Here is a 23,951-nt window from a genome sequence, read left to right on the forward strand (position 1 = left end):
TTAGTGATTGCTTAATTCAGCTATAAAATAGTCATACTAGTCATGTTTAATATAATTATATTATGGTGGTGGCGGTGTACATCATTGAACATAATCTGGCATATTTATCCGCTTCCATTATGACCGGTATGAAGTTATAGGCTCCAGTAGATAATCTGTAAATCAAAAGTATGTGTATATATAAAGTGTGTGTGATACTTGAATTAGTACAAATCTGCTAGGGCTGGTTTGATGGTATATTTTAAACTTACTGTGTCACAAACATTAAAATATCAACAATATCCTTTATGCTTTTGCTGATGTGTGACTGGACAAATTGTGATGCTTTTGCTTAACTCATGTGCATGTATTGCTATAGTGGACTTAGGAAAAAGGCTTTTGTGCACATGCCTTCTCTACCCATCCTAGATCTTCACAAATCAGGTGATGGGGTAAGTTTGTACTTTTTTGTATTTTTTTCTGTTATTGTAACTTTTTATCATTTCATCACATAGTTCTGCTGAAGAATTTGCTCATTGCTTCAATGTATTGTGTCAAAATCTGATGTGCTTTAACTCTTTACATTCAGTGTGAGGTGTTTGAGACGAGTGGTCTTATGTCCAGTGCAGAAGATGAGGTGCGTCTGGCGGCGTGTGGTTTGGTGTGCGAGTGGGCACAGAAAGTGCTAAGTCGGCAGTTCGACAGTGTTGAGGATCTGGCTCGGTATCTTTTGAACAGTCACTACATTGGAACCAAGTCTGTTGCAGCACTTACTGTAATGACAGGTTCACCGTCAGGTACAATCAACTTCTATCTGCCACACAATTTAATTCATCTATCTTCACTTGGAAATGTCTCCACCTTGTGGCAAACCTGAGAATTATTGAAGAGCACAGATGCAAAACCCTCTGACATACAAGATGTAAACCCTCTGGCATCTAATACCCATCTGACATGTTTTCTTATAAATTAGCTTTTCTTATTCAGATTCTAAATAGATTCTGCCAACAAACCTGGTATTTTTGAATGACCTGAGGCCAGTATTAAGTGGATTTGAAGCAAAAGTATTTGATGAATGACTGTATAATACGTGCCGAGAGTACTCTGCCAATACCGTTAGATAATTTTTTGATGGAGGTGGCGTTAAGCGGCTTTGGCATCTGAGCTTCTCAATTGCATGCACATAATTTAGAAAAAATTGTATAACATCATCATTTTTCTACAACTTACTATTTATTGATTTATATTCCTTGTGTTTTTCCCAGGAGCGAAGATGTCCATGCACTCAGCATTTGCTCCCACAGCTGATTTACACTCATTCCAGCCTCAGGTTAAAACCCTGGTCTCACCTTCTGTAGATGCCAAGCAGCAGCTACAGAGGAAGATACAGAAGAAGCAGCAAGAACAAAAGCTGCACTCTCCACTCCCTGGTGAAGCCCAGGTCAGGAGAGCAGATGGGGGCACAACTCCTGGTGCAGGGACATGCATACCCTGTGGAAGTCCTGCTCTTTTGTCACCTCAGCCTATCGGGATTGTGGTAGCAGCAGTTTCTAGCCCCATCACAGTAAGAGAAGATACCTTTTTTTTATTGTCTGCCTAAATTAAGTGTGAGCTTAATATGCTAGCTAATCAACAAAAATAATGTTTGTGATTGAACAGGGGTAATAGAAATTACTACATTTTATATTAGGTGATGCACCAATCATGATTTGATTGCCGGTTTTGGATCACAAATGGGTCAATACAGATTTCTGATTTGTTTTCTTTAAAGCAACAGACATGAAAGAATAAAAAGTACAAGATGTTTTATTTGCATCTTAATAGGTCAGATTGGCCTTAGAGCACCTATTGTCCGATTTACGTTTTTACATTTCCTTTGGTGTGTAAGTGTGTGTTAGTACATGTTAACGATATGCAAAAGGTTCATACCCCAAAGTAAACAATGACATGAGTTATCGTCTCCAACGTTAATCTTTTTTCTTGGACTACACCAAACACACGGATTGTAGGCAACAGTTTTGAGAGCATTATCATAATTCCTCCCGCTTCGGACTAAGTCCTGTTAGTTAACTCCTGTTAGCAACCGAATCTTGCAGGGTAAGGTGCAAAAATCGTCTCTGTTCCGATTTATGGTCAGCCAACTAACTAGGACTTAATCTCTGAATAATGCTTATATATTTTTTTGCATCTTCTATAGGTTCAAAGGAGTAGGCCGTTGATGTCTCCCAGCCCTGTTCCTGTGCCATCTGCAGACAACAAAGTTCTTCCCGTAAACTTTCAGGTGGTTACCCAGTCATTGCAGCCTGTTAAGCAGTGCCCCAAGACTCCTCAGAATGTCCCAGCTAGTCCAGTAAGCGACCGGTTAGCTCGTCACCGTTACCCCCAAATCCTGCCCAAACCATCTGCCTCTAGTGGCCTAACTTTGCGCTCACCAACCCTGCTCTTCACTAACAGCCCCATCAAGACTGTAATGTCAACTCCCCACGTTAGTTCAGTCAACGTAGTCAAGATGACCACCATATCTCTAGGGTCAAGTGGCAGTGGGACCCGCACATCAGCAGATACCCCTACCAGCAACAAAGTCAGGCCTGCATCCGCTGGAGTTGCCAGCCTCAGTGATGATCCGCAACCAGTCACACGTGTTCGCAGTGGATCTATAGCTGCAATGTCATCTGTTTTGGCAAGGCCAGGGCGATTCACCACGACATCCATCGTCAACACAAAGATAAATACTGAAGCCATAATTGGGAGTGGTCAAGCTCAGGGTGGCACAAGTACGCTAGCAACTGCTCAGCAAGCCTGTGGGGGTGTTCAACGGACAGAAATGTTCAAACCCAGGGCAGCTAGCGTACCCACTCCTCTTGAGAAGGGCTGTCCGGGGTTGGATGCTCTAACAGGGACCAAATGCAATGAAAGGACAGTCCCTAGTGTCAATATTCAGGCTGCTGGCAGCAATAATAACCCCAACATTAATGAAAGCACTTTTTACCAGAACACAGCAAATCGAAACACAAGCAACGATCGGTCAATCAGCTGTAATGCATCAGTGATGTCACAAGGGAATGTGGTTTTGGCGTCCAAGAGCCCTCAAAAGAGACCTGGCTTATGCACCGATTTAGGCCCAATGCCTGTAAAAAAAGCCCATATCTCTCAACTACTAGCTGGTGGGCCTGATGGACCTAAGCCAGATATGACGGTGAAGCAAATCCCAAGATTAAGCAGCACTCCAATGAGGCCAGAAAGTGCACCTATCACATCCATAGGCAAAGCTCTGGTTAGAAGTACTGGCTTCCAGACAGTTCGCAGATCACAAAACATCGCCCAGGGCAGATGGGAAGGATCCTCCTCAGTAATGAATTATAGAGTTCCTGTCACCTCTACAACAAGCATCTCCTGTAAGGATACTCCAGGTGGGAACACCATGTTTCAGACAGTTAGCAGGCCTCGGAGCATTTCTCAAGGGAGATGGGAAGGATCTTCATCAGGTATGGAAGGTAAAGATGTGGTCACCCGTACTGTCAGTGCTCCAGGTCAAGCTTTGCTACAACAAGTAACAAAAAACTCACAAGATTTGCTTTTAGACCAGTCTGACTCTTCTGCAGTATGCGAACTAAAAAGTCTGTATTGGGATGAGCCACAAGGTGCCACTCAACAACATCAAAATGTTTATGGCCCACAAATATTGTTGGATCAAAAGCGAATGTCCACTCCAGTGATGGAAGCCCTTCCGGGGGTTACTCAAGCCTCTCCTCCCAACCAGCAGGCTCAGATGAGTGAATATGGTACCCAATCCAATGTTGGCTTCTTCCCCTTTAATGATGATGATATGACACAGGACAGCATCGTAGAGGAGCTTGTACAAATGGAAGAGCAGATGAAAATTAATAGTAGCATGCAAAATTTTAGCAACTGTATGGATATTTCACTGCAAACCCAACAACAAACCATGCAGAGTTCCATGATATCCACCCTCCAGACTAACGCTCTGTACTACAGCTCAGCTCATAGCAGTAGCACTCCAATTCATACGCCCACCCCAACTCCTACCCCAACTTCTGAAATGATGGGAGGCAGCCAGGGATTGATGCATGAAAGCCCCAGCTCACGTCTAGCCCCTACCACACCAGTCGACAGTGCTCTTGGGAGTAGTCGACAAACTCCTATCGGTACCCCACACTCAAACTGCAGCAATAGCATCCCACCCAGCCCTGTTGAATGCAGGAATCCTTTTGCATTTACTCCTATTAACTCCAGCATCACTGGATACCATGATGGAAGTACTGTCTCTTCTAGTCCTGTCAAACCCATGCAAAGACCCATGGCCACACATCCAGATAAAGCTAAACTGGAGTGGATGAACAGTGGGTACAGTAACAGTGGTGTGAGCTCCAATAATGGTATTAGCATTTTGCCTAGCTACCAAGATCTGGTAGATGACCACTTTAGGAAGCCTCACGCCTTTGCCATACCAGGCCAGTCTTGCCTGTCCCAAACCAGACATCACGAAAGTCATATCAGCCGCTTAACACCCATATCGCCTATCCAACAGCAATTGGCCAACCTCAATAAGCAAGAGGGATTTGCCGTCCCAGCCCCCCTCGATAACAAGGCCGGCACTTCATCCTCAGGGTCTGGAACTTTTCGTTGTCGCAGCGTAAGTCCGGCAGTCAGGCAGCGCAACTTGAGTGGGACCCAAGCCCTCAATGTCCCACGTTCTGTGGTTTCTCCTTTTAATTCTCCTGTGACACCAGAAGTGCTTAACATCTTAACCAACAGCGAAACAACGCATGAAAGCATCAGCAGCATGGCACAGAGAAGTCAATCTGTTCCAGTTACTGTTATGATGCAGTCTGAGGTTTTACCCATGCAAGCAGGCAACCAGCAGAGTAATACCAAAAACATCACCAACGTCCTCATCGGCAAAATGGATGGCGATGGAGATGACTCGTTACGTGGCCTCGGAATCAACAACATGCCCTCCAACTACACTGCCCGCATGAATCTCACCCAGATTCTGGAGACCACCACAGTGCCCGGCTTCCCTGGCAATGCCAGCCACCAAGCTCTGATCTCACCTTGTTCATCAGCCTTTGAGTCTCAGAAGCCTGGTTACCTCATGAAAAATGCCAGGGAAGAGCCTGTGAGGTTCTCTGCAGAGGAAAGCCAAGCACAATCTGCAGCGGTGGAGCACCAGCTTCCACAGCGGGAGCACTTAGGCAGGCGGCAGCTTCTCGGGCCGGATCAGCAGAGTCGGGGCATGCTGCTGCCTCTACAGCAAAACCTCCGACAACGTGAGCACCAGCAGACCTTGGATTTAGACAGGACTGTTAAAGATCTTTTAAACGAGGAAGCATTGAATGCTGGCTCACAGCTTGTGGGCCAAGGGTCAGAGCTCAGTGCTGGGGGTACAGAGTTTCCCAGTGATATGCGACTAACCTCTGAGCTCTCCAGTAGCATAAATGACTTGAATAATTTAGATACCAACCTTCTTTTTGACCCCAGTCAACAGCAGGGACAATACGAAGACTCGACACTGGAAGAACTGAAGAATGACCCGCTTTTTCAACAGATTTGTAGCGAGACTGTGAATTCTGCCGGCTTTGACTGGTTGGAAAGCAAAGACCAGGCAACAGTGGAAATGTTGGGGTAATATTTTTTTGTTTTGTATTGTTTTAAATATTTAAATGTTTTTCTATGTATTTGTTATTGAAAGGTCACTGTATGTGTGTATGTAATTACCTTGATGTGGAGCACCTACTACAGTAAACCTTTAAACATCATAACACAGGTCCAGACTAAAGTGCCAGGCTGAACAGAAATTATCACTCTTTAAAAAAAGCTGGTTCTTTGAATCAGTGGTGCAAAACTGGGAACTATTTTGTGCTTTAATACGATCCTTTAACATTTTAGTCAAAGTGCATTGCATAAACATGTATTCATTTTTAACCCCTTAAAAGAAAACGGGTGTATTTTAAACTACACTAGCTGTTTGGGGTGCTGTACCACTTTAAATTTGCTTTCTCACTCTGTAAACATAAAATCAGGGCTTCCATGTGCAGAAAACCTTATAAGTGATGGATTTGAACATATTCCTGTAACATGTATTGTGTTTCAGCAGATAACAAATTTGCAAATTGTCCAGGAATAAGGGAAGATCCAACCAGATAAAGATCACATTCAGCTGATGCTTATTATTGCTCTTTGAAATACAAGCAGCTTACCTGCAACAATTATTTGGAAAGCGTTTGCACTAATTGGGCATAAATGTGCCACGTTTGATTTCTCAATGTGAACCAAGAAGCAATTCTATTTGCAGCTTTATTCTTACAGTAACCACTACATCAGTTAGGACGTATGCATCTGTTTGCACAAAATCTTTTTTAAGTTATGTTTGGTAGCTGCTCAGAATTGCTTAAAGTGAATAATCGAGTGCCCTTTTGGTATTTAAAGTTCTATGTGCTAATATTTAACAAAAACAAAGTCGAAACTGTACATTACAGTGCATTTCCTTAAGCTGCATCTCAGGGTGTCCCAGGAGAGTCGTATCCCACAGAACATGCTAAATTTGATACAATCGTTGAAAAATAATGGCATTCGTTTTTGCACTAACTGGCACCTTTAAATTCCATTTGCAGCCTAAATACGACTAAGGATGTAAATTGACCAAGTGCTCTCATTTTAAATGGAAGTATTTGAAGCAAAAATTGGGGGTTACAGAAACTGATTAAACCAAAATGCCAAAGTGAATTATTGTCGTTGAAAGGAATATATTTGAAATATATTGAATGAAGGCTCTGTCAAAACTATAAAAAAATAATCTTGAAAACTATGCATTTACATGGCCAAGTATTGTATTGACCCCCTCCCAATTGATGCTTATATTTGTTTAACAATTCGCACTTTGCAGAAATGAGATGTAGAAGTATGTATGGTTTAATTTACTAAATTAACTATTAGACAAAGTGTTTGGATAATTGTAAGAATGTTTTTCTATTAGACAGTTCTCTACTTTCTTCATTCAGGAACTTTTAAAAAGTTAAAGTTAAAGAGCCTTTAATAATGAGCCTCTTAACCAAATGAATCATACCAACTTAAAAATAAAACAAAGAAAATAAAAGTCCTAATTGCATTGCTAATACAATACAGTTCTTTTCATCTAAACTTGAAATAATTGCCATTACTGTATCATGCTGTACTTGGAGTATTTGATAAGTGAAATGCTTACCAAACATCAGAGCATAAGTTATACTTTGTTACTAAGTGTGATAGTTCTTGAAGTCGATCTTAGCCTTACGTCCTTACCAAAGACAAGCTTTGTAAAAATTAATAAAAATGTAGGAGCAATTGTATTGCTTAGTATCATTACTTTTAAATTCAACGACTTACCCCAACATGAAATGCTTTAAAAATGGCATTACTGGACAGGTCAAATGGGGCCAAGATTGGTGAAGTTTTAGGGAATAATTGTGTCTTTTTGAAAGCATACAACCACTGTAGCACTTGAATTAAATTCAGATTTTTTTATTTACATGTCAGACCTTTGTAGCAGGGCCATTCTAGGGGAATTATCAAAGCAGACTATTAAAGTTCAGTTTGTTTTGCTGTTTTTTGTAAATAAGCTTTATTTTCAAGATAAAAATTTACTTTTAACAGTTTCACTGACATTCATATTGATATGATATTTATCAATGGTCCCTAACAAATGTGTTTTCTTTTAATTATGAGCCAATAAATAGTTTTTAATTATCTAGGCATCTCTTGTATAGACATAGCTTGTGAAAGTCTCATTATTAAGAATAGCCTTTTTTTCTTTCTCTCTTATGCTTTGACTTGCAGATGTTTTTCAAGCATTCACCTTTTTTTGCAGAAGAGTGTACTTGTGTGTGAAAATAGCATGGGTTTTACAATACGTGTTGTGGTTTAATATTACTAGATTGCATATCTGTTGTGATGGACATGGATCTAACAGTGAACACTGGAAATGTAACAACGGAAAACTCATAAAGCTCTAGAGATTCATTTTATTGCACTAATTTCCCTTAAGAACAAAAATATTGAGATCTTAAGTGAAACACATGTAACCCTCGTATAGGTTACTTTTACTTTCTAGTAGTAACACTAGTCAAAATGTGTCTGTTACGTCATGTTCTTATGTTCAGATCTCAGAGCGATGCAGGCGGCATATAAAAAAGTGAAAGCAATTAAACTGTTTAAATTAATAATATTTAAAGAATCAAATTTATTAAAACATCATAAATGTGCATTTGTTTAACATTATTGTACATAATTGTCATCACTCATTAGAGTAATATTAGTATTTCTGTTCAGTAGAAAGAAATTCACTAGGTGTATAATAACTCATTTATTGTAACACGTCTTCATATTTCTGGTTTCTCTAAAAAATATGTGAATAGTTTTTTTCTTGTTTTTTTTTAAATAAGCACTACTGTTGATTTTAGTAAAGAGACAGACCAGATTTGAGACTGTGCTATTCTCTGACCTGGTAGAGTTGAGCTTTACCCTTGTCTTTTTTCTACCTTTCTGATCTCTTATGTTGGAATTGTATATGTACAGAATCTTTATGGTAGTTTGATAAATTTGTTATTACATTTCAGCAAAACATCATTCTTTTGTATTGAAAGTGCTTACTGACATTGAATTTTTTTTAAAGGTGGTTTTAAAAACCAATAAACTTTTTGTAAAGCATTACCAACTTTTGTTCTCTGTGTGTGTATAAAGTAGTAGACAAAACCGCATGCAATATAAATCAACAAGAATGTAGGCTTACATATTGAGCACACTTTCTAGTTCCAAAAGCGTGTTTACATGAAAAGTAAAAATAGTTTGCCTCTGTTTTGCATGAAATTTAAGACGACATACGGAAGATTTACGAAGACTACTTAATCTAAACAGTAGGTGGAGCCCTAACACACAGTTTTATTCTGTAGTGTTTCTTTAGCTGATTCATTTTACATACACACACAACCGTGCCGTGTTTAACACATACTCACGACCGAGGTTGTCAAGACAGCAACGCTGACTATAATAACATTTGAAGTCATGTATCTGGTTTTAAAATATTTCAATCAGTTTCCATAATTGTATAGAGTGACATCATGATGCTGATGAGCTCATATGCGAAGTTCGTATTTCCAAGCTCGTGACTCATTGAAGTTCATGGGCGTGTACGACTTCATTCTGCACTGCGCAGAACGATTGGCATACGACATCACAGTATCGCGAGGGCGATTCGAAATCTCTTCTCTCGTGGCACTGTGATATCATCCTGCGGTCACTCCGCGCAGCGCTGCATGAACTCGAACCACCTCATATGTTCCAAGCGGATCGGCGCGCCGATTTCTGAGTGCATATCCTACATGACGTCAATGCTCTATAATTTGACTACGGCACCAGTTCAATTCAGTGTTGTTGACAGCGGCGAATGGCGAGCAACTTTCTGTCGTAGATGACTTGTAAGAAACAGAAGCCTGCTGCGGAAAGCAAGTTCAACTTTTAGACTGTGTAACCACGGACGGATACACCATGGCTGTGATAACGTGTCGAGTGCAGTACCTGGAGGATTCAGACCCGTTTGTGTGCTCGAACTTCCCCGAGCCCCGCAGACCTCCTCAGTATGACTTCAACGAGCATCAGCCGCTGCACGAGCAGGTCGCCGGTGTTCACAAACTGCTCGCGGCGCCGCTGAAGGTGAGTGTTTGAATCTCATTTACCTCAGCAAGGTGTTTTACCTGTACGCCGTGTCCTTTCAATAACCTCCGAGGCTAAATAAATTATCCTAAGTTGGCTTGTGGACTTTGGAGCTAAACGTGTTCTTAATTAAGATATTTCGTTAGATAGGCTACTGTAACGTTAACAGTGGGATGAATGTTGTAAATGTGAAGTAAATATGAGCAAACAATATTTGCTGTATCTTGTAGAAAAAAATGAGTGACTGTTATTTAATAGCCTTTATCTGAACGAGTTTTTCGTTACGTCCTATTATACAAAGCATTGCATTGTTTTGCCATTTAAATAGCTCCCAGAGTCGTGCGGGGGCACGCGCAGTATCAAGAAACTGAATGGCCAGTGTCAAGCCCACATGTCCTAAACCCTCTCAATCTTTTTTTACTTCGTCCAAAACATTATTTAAAGGTCCCCACCTACATTTTTACCAATAACGTATTCTGGAGCTTGCCTTACTTAAAAAAAATTATGCTATATAAATAACCAAACACAAAAAATCTAAATAATAGAATAAAACTGGTTTGTCCTATATTAAATCATTTAAGTCATCTTAGGGCTGTTGAGTTTCTTAAAGTTTGTTGAGGCCATGTGGTTGACAATCACTGTCCAAACAGCCTCTGTAGTTCAAGTGAATCCTAATGCATTTACCTTTGTAGATGCTGGTACTTATTAACTTGAACATTATTACAAAATAAAGGAACAGAAACCGGAATTTGCTTATGCATTAGTCACTAAGCAAAGAAGATCCACGGTATGTTGAACAACTACATTTGAGCGCACAGTGAAAGGCCTGTGTGTGTCCATGTGTTTATATCCACCAAGCAAGTGACATTGTTTGGGCTCCAGAAATGCCTGAAGCTAGAGCGAGTTGATGCTTGCGGAAAAGGGTGGGATCTGTAAACAGAAGATAAGCCCAACTTTTCAATCAACCTCTTATTACTGACATTGCTATATTTGTATCAGACATTGCCTATATTTCTGTCTGCTCTATTATTAACGTAGTGATGGCTGAGCAAAGCCTACGCCAGGCTTTATTGCACATTCGTCTGGTGTAATTTGCATTGTATACGAAAAATGTTTAGCTTTACATGCCATTTTCATAAACGACAAAGTAAATTAACTTTCTAATGGTGTTCTTGCCTTTTAAGGGTTAAATAATGAAAATTATTGCTTTGAGTGTTCACTTTTACTTGTGATGTAGTATGCATGCTTGCTGATCCGAGTATATCAGTAAAGTGGAGAGAAATTATAATGATTACAGGGTTCCCACGGGTCCTTGAAATCCTTGAAAGTTTGTGAATCTGGGGGAAAAAGTTTTTGAAAATATACATTGATAGATAGGTCATTGAAAATGCTTGAATCTATTTTATGCAAGAAGTTTTTTGAAAAAATCCATATAATTTCCTGTGTAGTGTAGGACAAAAACATAAAAATGAGAAGGGAACGAGACGCTTCGTCTCCCTTGTCATACTTCCTGCATCCCTGTAATGTTGTCTTTGGCAATATTTCAGATAGCGATATACTTCCTGGCTCCCGCGTCACCCTGTCTTTGTCGTTAAGCCTTACCATTGGTTGAATTTGATATACACATTCAGACGCACTTACCCCTGGATGCGTCCCCAAAGTGTCACCGCACAGTGAGGCAACGCAAGTTCCCTCGAAATGGAATGTAACAATGTATCTTAAAAGGTAACATGATGTAACTTTGCTCTCACTTGAAATGTGTCCCCACATTTGAGGTTATTGAACCTGGAAAGTCCTTAAAAAGGTCCTTGAATTTGAAGTTAACTAAGGTGTGGGAACCCTGCTTACAGGTACACATCCAAAACTTGAGGGGTTTGTGTAATTCAAAGGTGTCTTTTGTTTGAATGACTGTGTCTGAAACTGGTGTTGTCTCTTCTGCACACTATACAGTGATGTCTTTCTCTTTCTCTCAGTTAGAGGAGTGTGCATTACAGTTGGCTCCTAATGGAAACTACCTGGATCTGGAATCATCACTGGAGGAACAGAGAGATGATCTGGAGCAGCTCTATGATGACGTGGCGTAAGAGTGATTTTTCAGATTTGCCCCATTTAATCGTACCTCTTTGTCTTCATGTTTATATTTTCCCCTATTACTTTTAGCTAATGGGAAATGAAGCAAGCAATTATAACATTTCCATTACTGAATCAAAGTTCTTAGTCAACTTCGCAAACCAAATATGGGAGAATCATTCATAAAGTGCATGTTACTCAGTTTCACAAAAACAGATCTTCTTAGTGAGGCCTCAAGGAAGGGGTGGACAACATTAGTCACAAGAATTAGGAACATGACTTTAAAACTGTAGAAGTCTGGAGAAGAAAGAGTGGATAAGAGCTTGAAACACTAAAATGAATTGAAATCAAACAGTGTTACTGTACGCTTCAATCAGTTTTGACCTCTGGGGATTTTTGGAAGCATTTAGTGGTGCTTTACAAATACATGAGCTAGTGTTTTTTGCAATGATCTATATTTAGTATTGTCTTTTGGTATCATCAGAACTTAATCATGGCATTGACTCAGTTGTGTCTCCTGATGTTCTGGTCCTCTATAGAGCATTTGTAAGATAGCTTTGAATATATTCATTTCATTTAACATTAAACATTTTTTTATAAATTACTAGTTGTATGTCTAACAACAACATGGTCCTTAGGATAAAAATATTTGCATGTAAATACAGCTTGATTGACTTGATTTACAGACACTGCATATTAGAAACTTGTCAGATGCAGATCTGTAGCTTTGAGTTGTCTTCGCTCTCTTTCTCTCTGTAGCTCTTTTCACACACAGATTATAAAAAAGCTTTGGGATTTGTCTGGGAATTGTTTGATTTTGGTTTATTGACACTGCCAGTGATTTTCTGGAATCTGTACGTGTATTAACATGAATTGCGTAAAGATCCAGCAAAGACAACCAACAAATTTAAAGTCCTGCACTTGGTAGGTTTTTTCCCACATCGTCTAAAATTTGTTTATTATCCATGATTTCCCTCTCAAGAAACCACACGTGTGCATTTTTGTTTATGATAGGATCATAAAGGAGCGCCTGATGTGCAGTTCTATTATGCTGGTAAATGATCTCAGCTTCAGCGCTGATCGTGAGAATTGCCCTGATCTCTGCTTTTAGTCCAATTTGCAGACATTTCTTGTTGTGAGTGTTAATCTGCATCTAAAAAACTTGTTTTAACCTGAAGTGCTGGGTTGTTTAAACCGAGAGGCAACCTTCTGATCTCTCTGATGAAGCCAATATGGAAGTGATTGGAACTGCAATTCATGGACTGGCTGCTTGGAGCTGGCTCCAAAGGGGAGTAAATTCCCATAGACCCCCATGTTAAAATGCCCAATTTTACAGTAGAAAATAATGGGCTCTATCATACACATGGCGCAATGCAGCGCAATGCGCAACACAAGTGTCGTTTGTTAGTTTCAACCCAGTGCATTAACAATTTAAACATTTAGTGCCACGTTGTTTAAATGGCAAAAGCATTTGCGTCCAATTTTGCGCCCATGGGCGTTCTGGTCTGAAAACGAAGTGTGTTCAGGGGCATTGTTGGCGCATTGCTATTTTGAGGCAACTAAAATAGACTACGCCATTGACCAACAAAAACCTGGTCTAAAGTTAAATTATGCGCTTATAAACGGGGCGACAACGCGGGTTTGCTTATCACATACATGAATGCACAGCAGCACAAAAACGCTTTTAAATATGAAAGATTAAAGGATTGAAATGTAAAAGATTATTATTGAGTCTCTTGGACAAAGTCCGTCATCTAAATGGGGATTAGACATAGCGCCAGCGCAACTGGCTTTTAAAGGAGATGAGATTTAAATTATATTAAGCCTTAAAGTTCTGCATAGTTAAGGGCGTGGCTGCTTGAATGACAGTTAAACAACCACTGTTATCACTAGAGTCGAGCTAGGGGGGCATGGTTTCAGCAACCAACCACCTCAGCTTAACCCACGTCCCGCCTCTTTACCCATTTTTGGATATCCGCGAGTGATGCGCGGTGACACCCGGGCAAGATGGCGACGACAGGCACCGCCTACTTTAAGCTTTGAAAACGACCTTCAGAAACCTATGCCTGACGTCACGAACACTACGTTCATGTTTTTTTACAGTCTATGGTTTAAACCTGTTGTCGGGTCACATATAAACACTTATGGGGATTATTTAACCAAACAGCTTGGGTTGTCTCTTTTTGACCCAATGCTGGGTTGAAAATAACCCAGGACTTTTTCGAGTTTATATTTTCTATTCATGCTTATTTTTGCTCATTTCAGATTATGCATTATTGTCACTGTCAAGTCCAGCTAAATTCCACTAGGACAAAATTAGCCTGCCACATCCATTCACTCATTCATTTGACCGGATGAGAGCAAAATGCAAATAATGCTTGTGGCTTTGTTTATAGCCAGGAAATACACATTTTTAGTGTTTGTGTTGTGTCTCAAAACTCTACTTAATGAGTTTCATAGTTTTGTTTTATTTTCCTCTTGGTCAGTATATCATCATAAGTCTTCTTTAAGAAGCAGATAAGTGTCTAATGATATATATAGTTTAATTTCCCTTTTACGTCTTAACTGTTGAATATAAGTGTGTCTGTGTATCTGATATCTTAAGGACACACATTATGGCATGCAGTCTAATGCTCACTCATGCCTGACGTAGTGAGTTAGCATATTTAACAAACCCAATTTTATGAGCATGATTGTTGTGATGCTAAAATCCTGATGATTAAAAGGCTTAGTGAGTGTGGCTCACTCTGGTCTGTTAGGTTTGATGTAGGGAACACACTTCTAATAAAATGTATGCTTAATTCACTCAAGTCATTTTGAATAAAAGGGTTTTTGGATTTGTCTACTGCAATAGTGCCAAACTTTCATATGCAGTTGAAGGTTGAAACTAAGCTTATTATAATAGGTATCAGTTTCACTAAATTATTTATTAGCGTTGCTACGTAGCACAGTCACTGAACACATCAGAAGATATGTCAAACTTCTCACAAGCAGAGACAGAATTTCAGTGAATGTGCCGACCACAGATTATACAGACAGTCTTAGCATCCACTGACACAGGCAAAAATACTAAACCGCAGTCAGCTCAAATGAATTAAAGTGTTATATAACTTTAGATTTGTTATATTTGAATGTGTTTGTGTTCAGATGTCTTTAAACCGTATAGAGTGCTGTATTTGTAAGAGCTGCATTGTTTCAGGAAGTATAGTCAGTTTGTTTGTTTATTTGCGAAAGGTTAATGAACTCTGGTTAACAAGAAAACTCTCTGATATTGTGCTGATTCAGTTTATTTTATGCTTTTGTGTTGTCAGTACCAAAAGCATGCACTACCAAGGGAGGGAGTGCCTGTACCACACCCCCAAAACCAAGTCAAATAACCAGTTTACTGTTTGTTTGTTGTTTACACAGAGTTTACAAAACTAAAGTAACCAGGTCATCACTGCATCAGCAATAACTAAATAACCCCTCAAAAACAGAACAGACCTTGCAGCAGATCTTTAAATATTTCAGAACATGCAAATAATTGGAGGAAAATATTTATTTTAAAGGGATAGTTCACCCAAAAATGAAAATAATATCATTAATGACTAGGGCTGTCAAAATTAACGCGTTAATAACGCGTTAACGCAAATTCATTTTAACGCCACTAATTTTATTAACGGAGATTAACGCAACGCGCAATTTCTGTTTGACCCTTGGTCCAGCCCATAGTTGAATGAACAGAGACGCAGACAAATGTGACTCTCTCTAAATGAGTAAAAGGTTTTCATAGAAATAAGAACATTAAGCAAATTGTCTACCAAATCCAACGCTCTAAATGCTCGTTGGACATCTGATATGATCTTTATTTATACGTCTGAGAGGTGTAACGTTACCGTTCTCCTAATGCTTAATCTAATACAAAGATGCGTCTCAATTCATTTTGGTTTCGCTTTTATGCATGACTTAGAAAATAGACTGCAGGACTTGTTTGATGTTAAAAGAGTCATTAAGAGAGATAAAGTTCGGTACCTGATTAATGTTAAAGAGTTATTAAGAGCGACAAGACTCAAAAGCGATCCCCTCACGCTGACTGACTGATATCTGAAGCGCGTGCACACAGACGCGCGAGTGCGCGACCCGGATATATAGACATCTACACAAAATTACAGTTTTACAAATATCTGTTTTGATAAGAATTCACGCAGGTAGGCTCTATAATCTGTTATGTTTTAAGTAAATGTTTGGTTAACTGTTGGGTAAAACTATCTGATGTGTAACATTATATTAGATCACTTAGATTTTAAGCAGTCTGTCTCAATGTCAATCAAACAAAAGGAAAAAAAGTTGAACATACATTGATGATGTTTTTGCTTTGTGTGTGCTAAATCTATTAGTTTTACCAGTGATTTTAAGTTATTGTTGTGGTTATATATTTTATGGATGTGTAAATTTTTGTGGTAATTTTACTCTTTCAACTTCAAACACGTGTAGTTCTTTCATATTTTGTTATATTTCAACAAATCATGCATTGTTCTATGTTTTAATAGAGAATGTCAAAATATGAACAACCATTTTTTTTAAATTTGCTAATTCCGACTCAACTTGCCTGCACAGGTCACAAATGATGCAGCAGCAAACAAAAATGGAGAAAGAAAAATCTTCTGAAAGGAAAATTCATATACAAAACAATGGCTGGTGATTCTGGTAAAATGTAAACAGGCTGTTGTTAACATACATTTGCATAAAGCATCTATATATGTATATATGATTAGAATATTAAAAACCTGAAAAGTGTTAAATTAGGGTAAATTTAGAATGGATAAAAATGTGCGATTAATTTGCGATTAATCGCAGTTAACTCATGAAATCATGCGATTAATCTAGATAAATTTTTTTAATCTATTGACAGCCCTATTAATGACTCACCATCATGTCGTTCCAAACTCGTAAGACCTCCTTTCGTCTTCGGAACACAGTTTAAGATGTTTTTGATTTAGTCCAAGAGCTTGTTGACCCTTCATTAAAAATCTACGTACGGTATACTTTCCATGTCCAGAAAGGTAATAAAAACATTATCAAAGTAGTCCATGTGACAACAGTGGATCAGTTAGAAAGTGTTGAAGCATCGAAAATACATTTTGGTCCAAAAATAACAAAAATTACAACTTTATTCAGCATTGTCTTCTCTTCTGTTGTGAAGCACTGGCGCAAAACTAAAGTCACGTGACGTGGATGACGCATGCTGTAAGACGCATGCTGTAAGTTTGAAAAAAAAACTTTGCAAACATGTCTAAGGATAACACGTCATCCGTCATCTGCAGTCACGTGACTTTAGTCTTGCACATGTGCTTCACAACAGACATGGAAGAGAAGACAACGCTGAATAAAGTCGTAATTTTGACCAAAATGTATTTTCAAAGCTTCAACAAGTTTTAACCGACCGACTGATGTCACATGGACTACTTTGATGATGTTTTTATTACCTTTCTGGACATGGACAGTATACCGTATATAGATTTTCAATGAAGGGTCAACAAGCTCTCAGGCTAAATATAAACATCTTAAACTGTGTTATGAAGATGAATGGAGGACTTACGAGTTGGAACGACATGAGGATGAGTCATTAATTTTGGGTGAACTATCCCTTTAAGTCTGTATTTTAGGGGTCACACTTTCCATAAGTGGAGGCAGTCGTTTCTCATATGTTGAATATAGGGTGGTCTTATTTTTCTATGGACAAAGTTCTAGTATGTTAGGGTGTGTGTAAATGTGTGTTTGTGTAAGTGTGTATGTATTTGTAAGCCGGCAGAATTGTGGCCACAGTTGGATTTCCCTCAGGTTCCATACTGCTGGGACTGCCAACAGGAAACGCGTCATTTGAAACAGCACTTGGAAAATAGGAGACAAAATTGGTGTGTGTGCACATTTTAAGTGTTTTTGTGACTGGGTGTATCAACCACACAGAACGTCTTGAAGACAACGTAGGCTTTGCAGAGGTCCGTTTTTAGTCACCAACACTCTTAGTTTCCATGCCTTCATCCTGAACTCTCCATATTCTCTTGAGTCTTTAATCTGACTCTGTAACTGGTGTGATAATAGATTCATTATATTCTTTAGGGCAAAGTTCTTGGAGTGAAAACAGCATTTAAATGCAGGAATAAATCTCCCCAAACGATTGTTCCATTTGTGAACAGAATTCAGGAGTCGCTTCCGAAAAGTTAATATTCAGGCATCTCGATGGTGAATAAGAAACATGAATGCTAATAGTTTAAGTTTGTTTGGTCTTGGATATTTTTGACTGAAGAAACACACACAGACACACTATCTAATAAATAATGTATTTTTTTGTAATATGTCATCAATTAACTTTTCTGTTTAATTTATAGCCAATAAGCCATGCTTTTAAAGAAATGGTTCACTGTCAATGAAAATGAAACTTGCTTTTATCAGGTGACATTTCTTCTCCTGTAGAACAGTTAAGATTTTTAGCTGAAACCATGGTTCTTGGCAATTCATAAAATGCAAGCCGCAAGCGCACAGGTGCCGTTTCAATGAAAATGTTTTTGCAATATTATAGTGCATTCGAAACATGACCTTCCTGTCATGTGCATCATTACACATCAGGCCTACTCGGCTTCATATCGTGTTTCAGATGATGGTTCTCAAACTTTTTCAGAGTGTGCGCCCCCCCCCTTGTGTATGGCGCATCCCTTTGTGGCTCCCCCAAAGAAAATGTATACCATAAAATATTCTATAACTTAAAATTTTAAATAAACAAAACATATTAAAGGCGCTCTTAGCGAATCTGTGTTACGTTACTTTTTGTTGATGTTTAAACTGTTTTCAAACAAACGGAGGGTAGCTAACTCCTCCTCCTTTCATGAACACGCCTAACCCCCACCCCCAAATCCTTCTTGTCGTTTATTGGCTGGAGGACTTTGTTATCGTTTCTGGTAGTAGGTTTGGCCACTTTGTTTGTATTGCAGTTTGTGGAGCCTATGCTGTCTACAGAGATCGCGTTTTTTTACAGTTTGATCAGCGGACAAGCAGCAAGCAGATAGTGAGGAGATATTTGCTATATGTAACACAAAGGGGCGGTTTCCCGGACCAGGATTAGCTTAATCCAGGACTAGGCCTTAGTTTAATTAGGAAACATAACTAGTTTTAACAAACATGCCTTACTAAAAACATTACCTGTTTGCATATTGAGGTAAAACAAAGGGCCCTGATGTATTTTAAGATATGTAAGTGCAAGTTGTTTTCAGTTTGGAGAACTCTTAAAAGTGTTTAAGTCTAGGACTAGTCTAATCCCTGTCCGGGAAACCGCCCCATAATGTTTTATGGTCTAAAACGCGTGAATTCGCTTAGAGCACCTTTAAAGCAGCACTATGTAGTTTCCATGTAAAAATTACTTACAGCTCCCCCATGTGGTTGAAAAGCGCAACAGTGCCTGGTATCAGACACTCTTCTGCAGGCAGGGGGAGGGGCGGGGCTGTGTTTCCTACCCTCCACCGCCACTTTCAGAGTGTGCTTGTAGCAGCTAAGAGGCTGCTCAGGTTGCAGCTACAGTACAATTTGTCCAGTTAAAAGTTGTTCTATCACTGAAATAATTTTAGAGACATTATTTAAAGGTAAAAAAACTACATAGTGTTGCTTTAAGTTATACAATGCATTCCTATTGGCTAGTAGCCTTATTTTTCTGAGTTTTATTGACATATAATTTTATGATAAATAAATGTATTTTATAAAATGGCCCCCAGTTTTACAGCCACTGTGCTAAGTTACAGCAACCTTTTATTATTTTTTAGTGCACTATGCCTTCAAAGGGTACCTCAACTATGAAAACTTGTATGCTTAGTATTATAGTATTATGTGCTGCCTTCTAACTAAAATCAATTGATAGAAACTAAATCGTTTCATTAATCCAAAAATTTGTGTATGTTGTGTTTGGAGGCCACCATTATGTTTCATGCGTACTTTACTCTGGGATGATAATGTGTTATGTTTGTCGCAAAATATTACTACAGTTAAATTGTAAAAACTAGTGTATCTTCTATAGTTTTTCATGTGAGAGTTTTATTTCTTACTCCCACATTCTTACCTTTCAGATCGTCTTTATTTTAATCATCTTTCACGCCATTTTACTCTCTTCTGATTGATTCGTTAAAGTGCTTGCTTTAAAAGTGCCATAGAATGTAAAACTGTATAGGCATAGAAGAATAATACGAGCTCTGTACATGGTAATGACATATCATGAGCCTCAAACACGGTTGTTTCCTCCTTCTTATGTAAACTTTGTGCATGCAAAAGACTGCTGAAATACAGGCCAATCCCAACATAACACAGACTATGACATTACAGTCGCGATGTATGCCCCAGCATTAAATTACACATTGAATTAAGTACAATGTTGTTACAATGCTGAAAACAAATTTGTGACTGCGGAGTTAGCGCTAGCGTTTAGGCTGAAGTTCTACTTTTGTGTTTACAGTTACGTTTTGCAGGTCCATACTGAAATAAAACACAAACTTAACACTCAGAAATGTCTATTAACAATCTTCAAACAATTGATTATTATAAAAATTCTGTATTTTCTTCTGATACAGGCTGAAACATAAGGTCTGTTCACACACAAACACACGCACGCACGCACGCATGCTCTTATTGTGTTCAATTGCAAATTGGTTGTCATCTTCAATTTTTCAGTTGTGAATATATTAATATGTTTGTCACCCCTGTAAATACTTATACAAAAATGTAATTGTATGTGTATACAGAATGCAATTCACCAGAAGGCAAAAGTTTTTAGGCCACATGCACACTGAGGCTAAGTGTACTTTGCTCCATCTGCATTATCACTTAAGTAACTGGAAAGAACAACATTTTAGTGGCAAAACAAATGATTTCTTGGTTGTCTTCCCTAGAATGCTGGGCAACTTATCATTTTAATTATGCTGATAACATCATTATAATTGTGTCTTAATACCAATTTTTCTTTCTTGCAGCAAAGGCAAAAAGCCCATCCTGATCCTCCGTACGCAGCTCTCAGTGAAGGTTCATTCCATTCTGGGTAAGATATTAGCCCTTTATCACAATAAATCAAACTCTAATGTTCCTGCTGTGGGAGATTAAACTAAATATCTCATAATATGCATGTTCATTTCATAAGTGTACTTCGTCTGTACTGCTGAGGTGGCTATAACGTCATCCTTGGCTTTCCATTCTGGCTTTTTGTTGACTTTGTGTTAGAGAAGGAAAAATGGTTCACTTGCTCCAAAAATGCTAAAATGATATTTTGCCTTTTTGGTTTTCCCATGAACTGGGAACATTTCAATCGTATCCTCATAATCTTCGCTGTCAACTTCAGGATCAGATGGTGTTCAAATGTTAAATGGATCTGGAATAGAAATTAATGCGTGACCCACTTAATAGTTAAACTCTAATTGGTTTAAGTCAGTGAATAGGTAAAGGACTAATCAATTGCTGTGTTTTATTGTCACCATAAAAGTCTATAGCTGACCAATATGATGCAAATCTTTTTTGAGCACACAAAACACTATCACTAATATTTCTAAGTGTGACTGACAAAAGATACTGACTTAATTGTGGCTTTGGTAGGTTTCATAAATAAATATTTTAGATCTCTGTTTATTGAAAATAATATTCAATTTCCATTAGTGTTGTGTAAGGATGAGGATTACAGAAAGTGGGTTAAAATGATTGCAGTTAACACCTAGTGATGCCCTGAGTGTGTGTGACAACTTTTAGATAGCAAAACTTTTCGCTTTAAATGTTTCTGTATGCGAATGTTGATTCATATCAAAATGCTTTTTTTGCATGGTTGTGTTTGACATGAAAACGTCTCGGGTTTCGTAAGTAACTGTTGTTTCCTGAGAAGAGAATGAGACACTGCGTCTCCCGTGCCATACTTCCTGCGTCCCTGTAATGCCATCTTTGGCATTATTTCAGATAGCGATATACTTCCTGGCTCCCACGTCACCCTCTCTTTGTCGTTAAGCCTCACCATTAGTTGAATTTGATATACACATTCAGATGCACTTACGCAGTGACGCAGCGTGAGTTCCCTCAATAGGGAACTGTAACAATGTATCTTAAAAGGTAACACAATGTAATCTTGCTCTCACTTGAAATGTGTCCCCACATTTAGTCCTTGAATTTGAGGGTATTGGACATGGAAAGTCCTTGAAAGGTCCTACTTCCTGAACGTCAGTCAGCTCCTTGTTTCCTGTCTGCCATTATTGGACAAACTGATTAATCCAGGTGTGCCTGACCTCAGTAGTCACAAACAAATTGATTAGTCCAGGTGTGCCTGATCTCAGTAGTCACAACAACAATAATCAGACACACCTGGATTAATCAGTGTGTCCAATAATTGCAGACAGGAAACAAGGAGCTGGCTGAAGTTCAGGAAGTAGTGCAGCTGGGAATAAAGCCTATTTGAAGTTAACTAAGCTGTGGGAAACCTGTATATTGTCTTGTACCATTTCATGCTTATTTGTCTCACTATAGAAAAATGTGGGCCTGTGTCATTTTCGTTAACAGTTATTTCACATACCTCAGGACAGGACAGACTGGTCTGTCTTCTGGATTTTTGCTGGTCCACATACACAAAACCTTTCACTGGCTCAAGTATGCTGTATAACTTGCCGAGATTGGAATTGCTTGTGAAATTGTATGTTTATGATTTCTTATGCAACAGATGTGGATTTCTTGTAGATTTCCGTGGTGTATGAAGGGCTCCAGTGCCAAACCCTCTTGTGCATCTTGCAAATGTGCATTTTTATCATGAAAAACTCTTACATGAAAAAATGCTGGGTTATTTTTAGTCCAGCATTGGGTCAAAAAGGGATGAACTCAACACGTTGGGATGTAATTTAAAGGTCCCATTCTTTCTGTGTTTTTGAAGCTTTGATTGTGTTTACAGTGCACAATAAAACATGTCACGTGTAAAAAACGCGGTATTTTTCACACAATTTACTTATCTGTACACTGCTGTTTTCACTGTCCTCAAAACGGGCTGATGTCTTCCTTGTTCTATGGGTGGAGTTTAGTCAAAAAACTGTTCTAGTGACGTCATTAAAACAGGAAATAGAGGGCTGTAGTCCAAACCGGCCGTTCGCTATAGGCTTTGAAAGGCGAATTCTGTTAAAGAAAATATATCATCTGGCAGTGAACTTTGAGTTTATCATTTTACAGGTATTACTTATGCTATTATAGCAACATTACACACTAACTAGGGTTTAAAAAATGGGATCAGGAAGAACGTGACCTTTAACATATGTTCGGTGGTAGGGATGCACCGATATGGAAATTTTGGTCGATACCGATAACTCTTTATATTTGGGGGGTGATAACCGACATATAAATATAGGCCGATAAATATTCATATTATTTTCACAATTAAAAACTCCCAGGCCGCGGACATCTTGTCTTTGCGCTAGACTAGCATACTCTTCTTAAGCCCGCAGCACGTGTCATCTTCGTGCTATGTCACAGAAAGCACCAATCAAAACTTCACATGACCAGCAATGAGCAAGTGAAGTGGTTCAACAAACCAAAATAATTCATCATTTATGGGCTTTCATTTATCGGCCTAATTTTGCTATCAGACCGATAACCGATAATATTAAAAATAAGCAGTTATCGGCCTATAACGATATGTCTGCCGATATATCGTGCATCCCTATTCGGTGGTTTCATCTCAAAATGCTAGCTTGTTTTAACACATTGTTTGGTCTAATATAAACTTTTAGGTGTGTTAACCCGATAGCTTGGTTTGTCCCTTTTTGACCCAAGGCTAAGTGTAATAAAATGATAGGAGTGTAATAGATTCTGTCAACAAAAGGGTGTTTCTGAATGGCCCATGGCTTGCATTAAGCAGATTGAAAGCAAAAGTATTTTATGAAAGTGTAATACATGTCGAGAGCATTTGGTTCATTGAGGTGGGTGGCATTTAGCAGCTTTTGCATCTGAGCTCCTCGTGTATTTTTCTCTACAACTGTCTTGTAGCAATTGAGTTAATGTCTAGTAAAGTGACAGCTTAGACAAGTAAAAATTGTAATGAAATTCTTGGCTGTGTTATAATTACATTTGGATCAAAGTGTGCAGCAGTCCATACTGTCCCCCATAGAGCTATTGTAGTCTCTGGCATACATTCAGTCCGGTTAATTGAGTCAAACTGTGCACACAGT

At 38.7% G+C, this 23,951-nt stretch overlaps 2 protein-coding genes across 8 annotated transcripts in view; both read left to right on the forward strand.

Moving 5' to 3' along the window:
• The window catches only part of rfx7a (regulatory factor X7a), a 117,591-nt gene extending 109,180 nt beyond the window's left edge, over nucleotides 1-8,411 (forward strand). Inside the window, exons 6-9 of the mRNA XM_055204960.2 lie at nucleotides 347-431; nucleotides 569-776; nucleotides 1,245-1,543; nucleotides 2,177-8,411. Of these exons, the coding sequence (XP_055060935.2) occupies nucleotides 347-431; nucleotides 569-776; nucleotides 1,245-1,543; nucleotides 2,177-5,629 (4,045 nt within the window). The 3' untranslated portion in view covers nucleotides 5,630-8,411. The remainder of the gene's footprint in view (nucleotides 1-346; nucleotides 432-568; nucleotides 777-1,244; nucleotides 1,544-2,176) is intronic.
• Nucleotides 8,412-9,295: 884 nt separating this feature from the next.
• Nucleotides 9,296-23,951, forward strand: part of fhod1 (formin homology 2 domain containing 1) — a 68,356-nt gene continuing 53,700 nt past the window's right edge. For 6 of the 7 annotated variants that reach the window (XM_055204967.2, XM_055204974.2, XM_055204984.2 and 3 more), the window contains exons 1-3: nucleotides 9,296-9,687; nucleotides 11,661-11,767; nucleotides 20,745-20,809. In XM_055204967.2, the coding sequence (XP_055060942.2) occupies nucleotides 9,523-9,687; nucleotides 11,661-11,767; nucleotides 20,745-20,809 (337 nt within the window). In that variant the 5' untranslated portion in view covers nucleotides 9,296-9,522. The remainder of the gene's footprint in view (nucleotides 9,688-11,660; nucleotides 11,768-20,744; nucleotides 20,810-23,951) is intronic. The other variant, XM_055204995.2, reaches the window with a different exon arrangement.

This window comes from Misgurnus anguillicaudatus, chromosome 21 (genome assembly GCF_027580225.2).
Source record: "Misgurnus anguillicaudatus chromosome 21, ASM2758022v2, whole genome shotgun sequence".
Taxonomy (NCBI): Eukaryota; Metazoa; Chordata; class Actinopteri; order Cypriniformes; family Cobitidae; genus Misgurnus; species Misgurnus anguillicaudatus.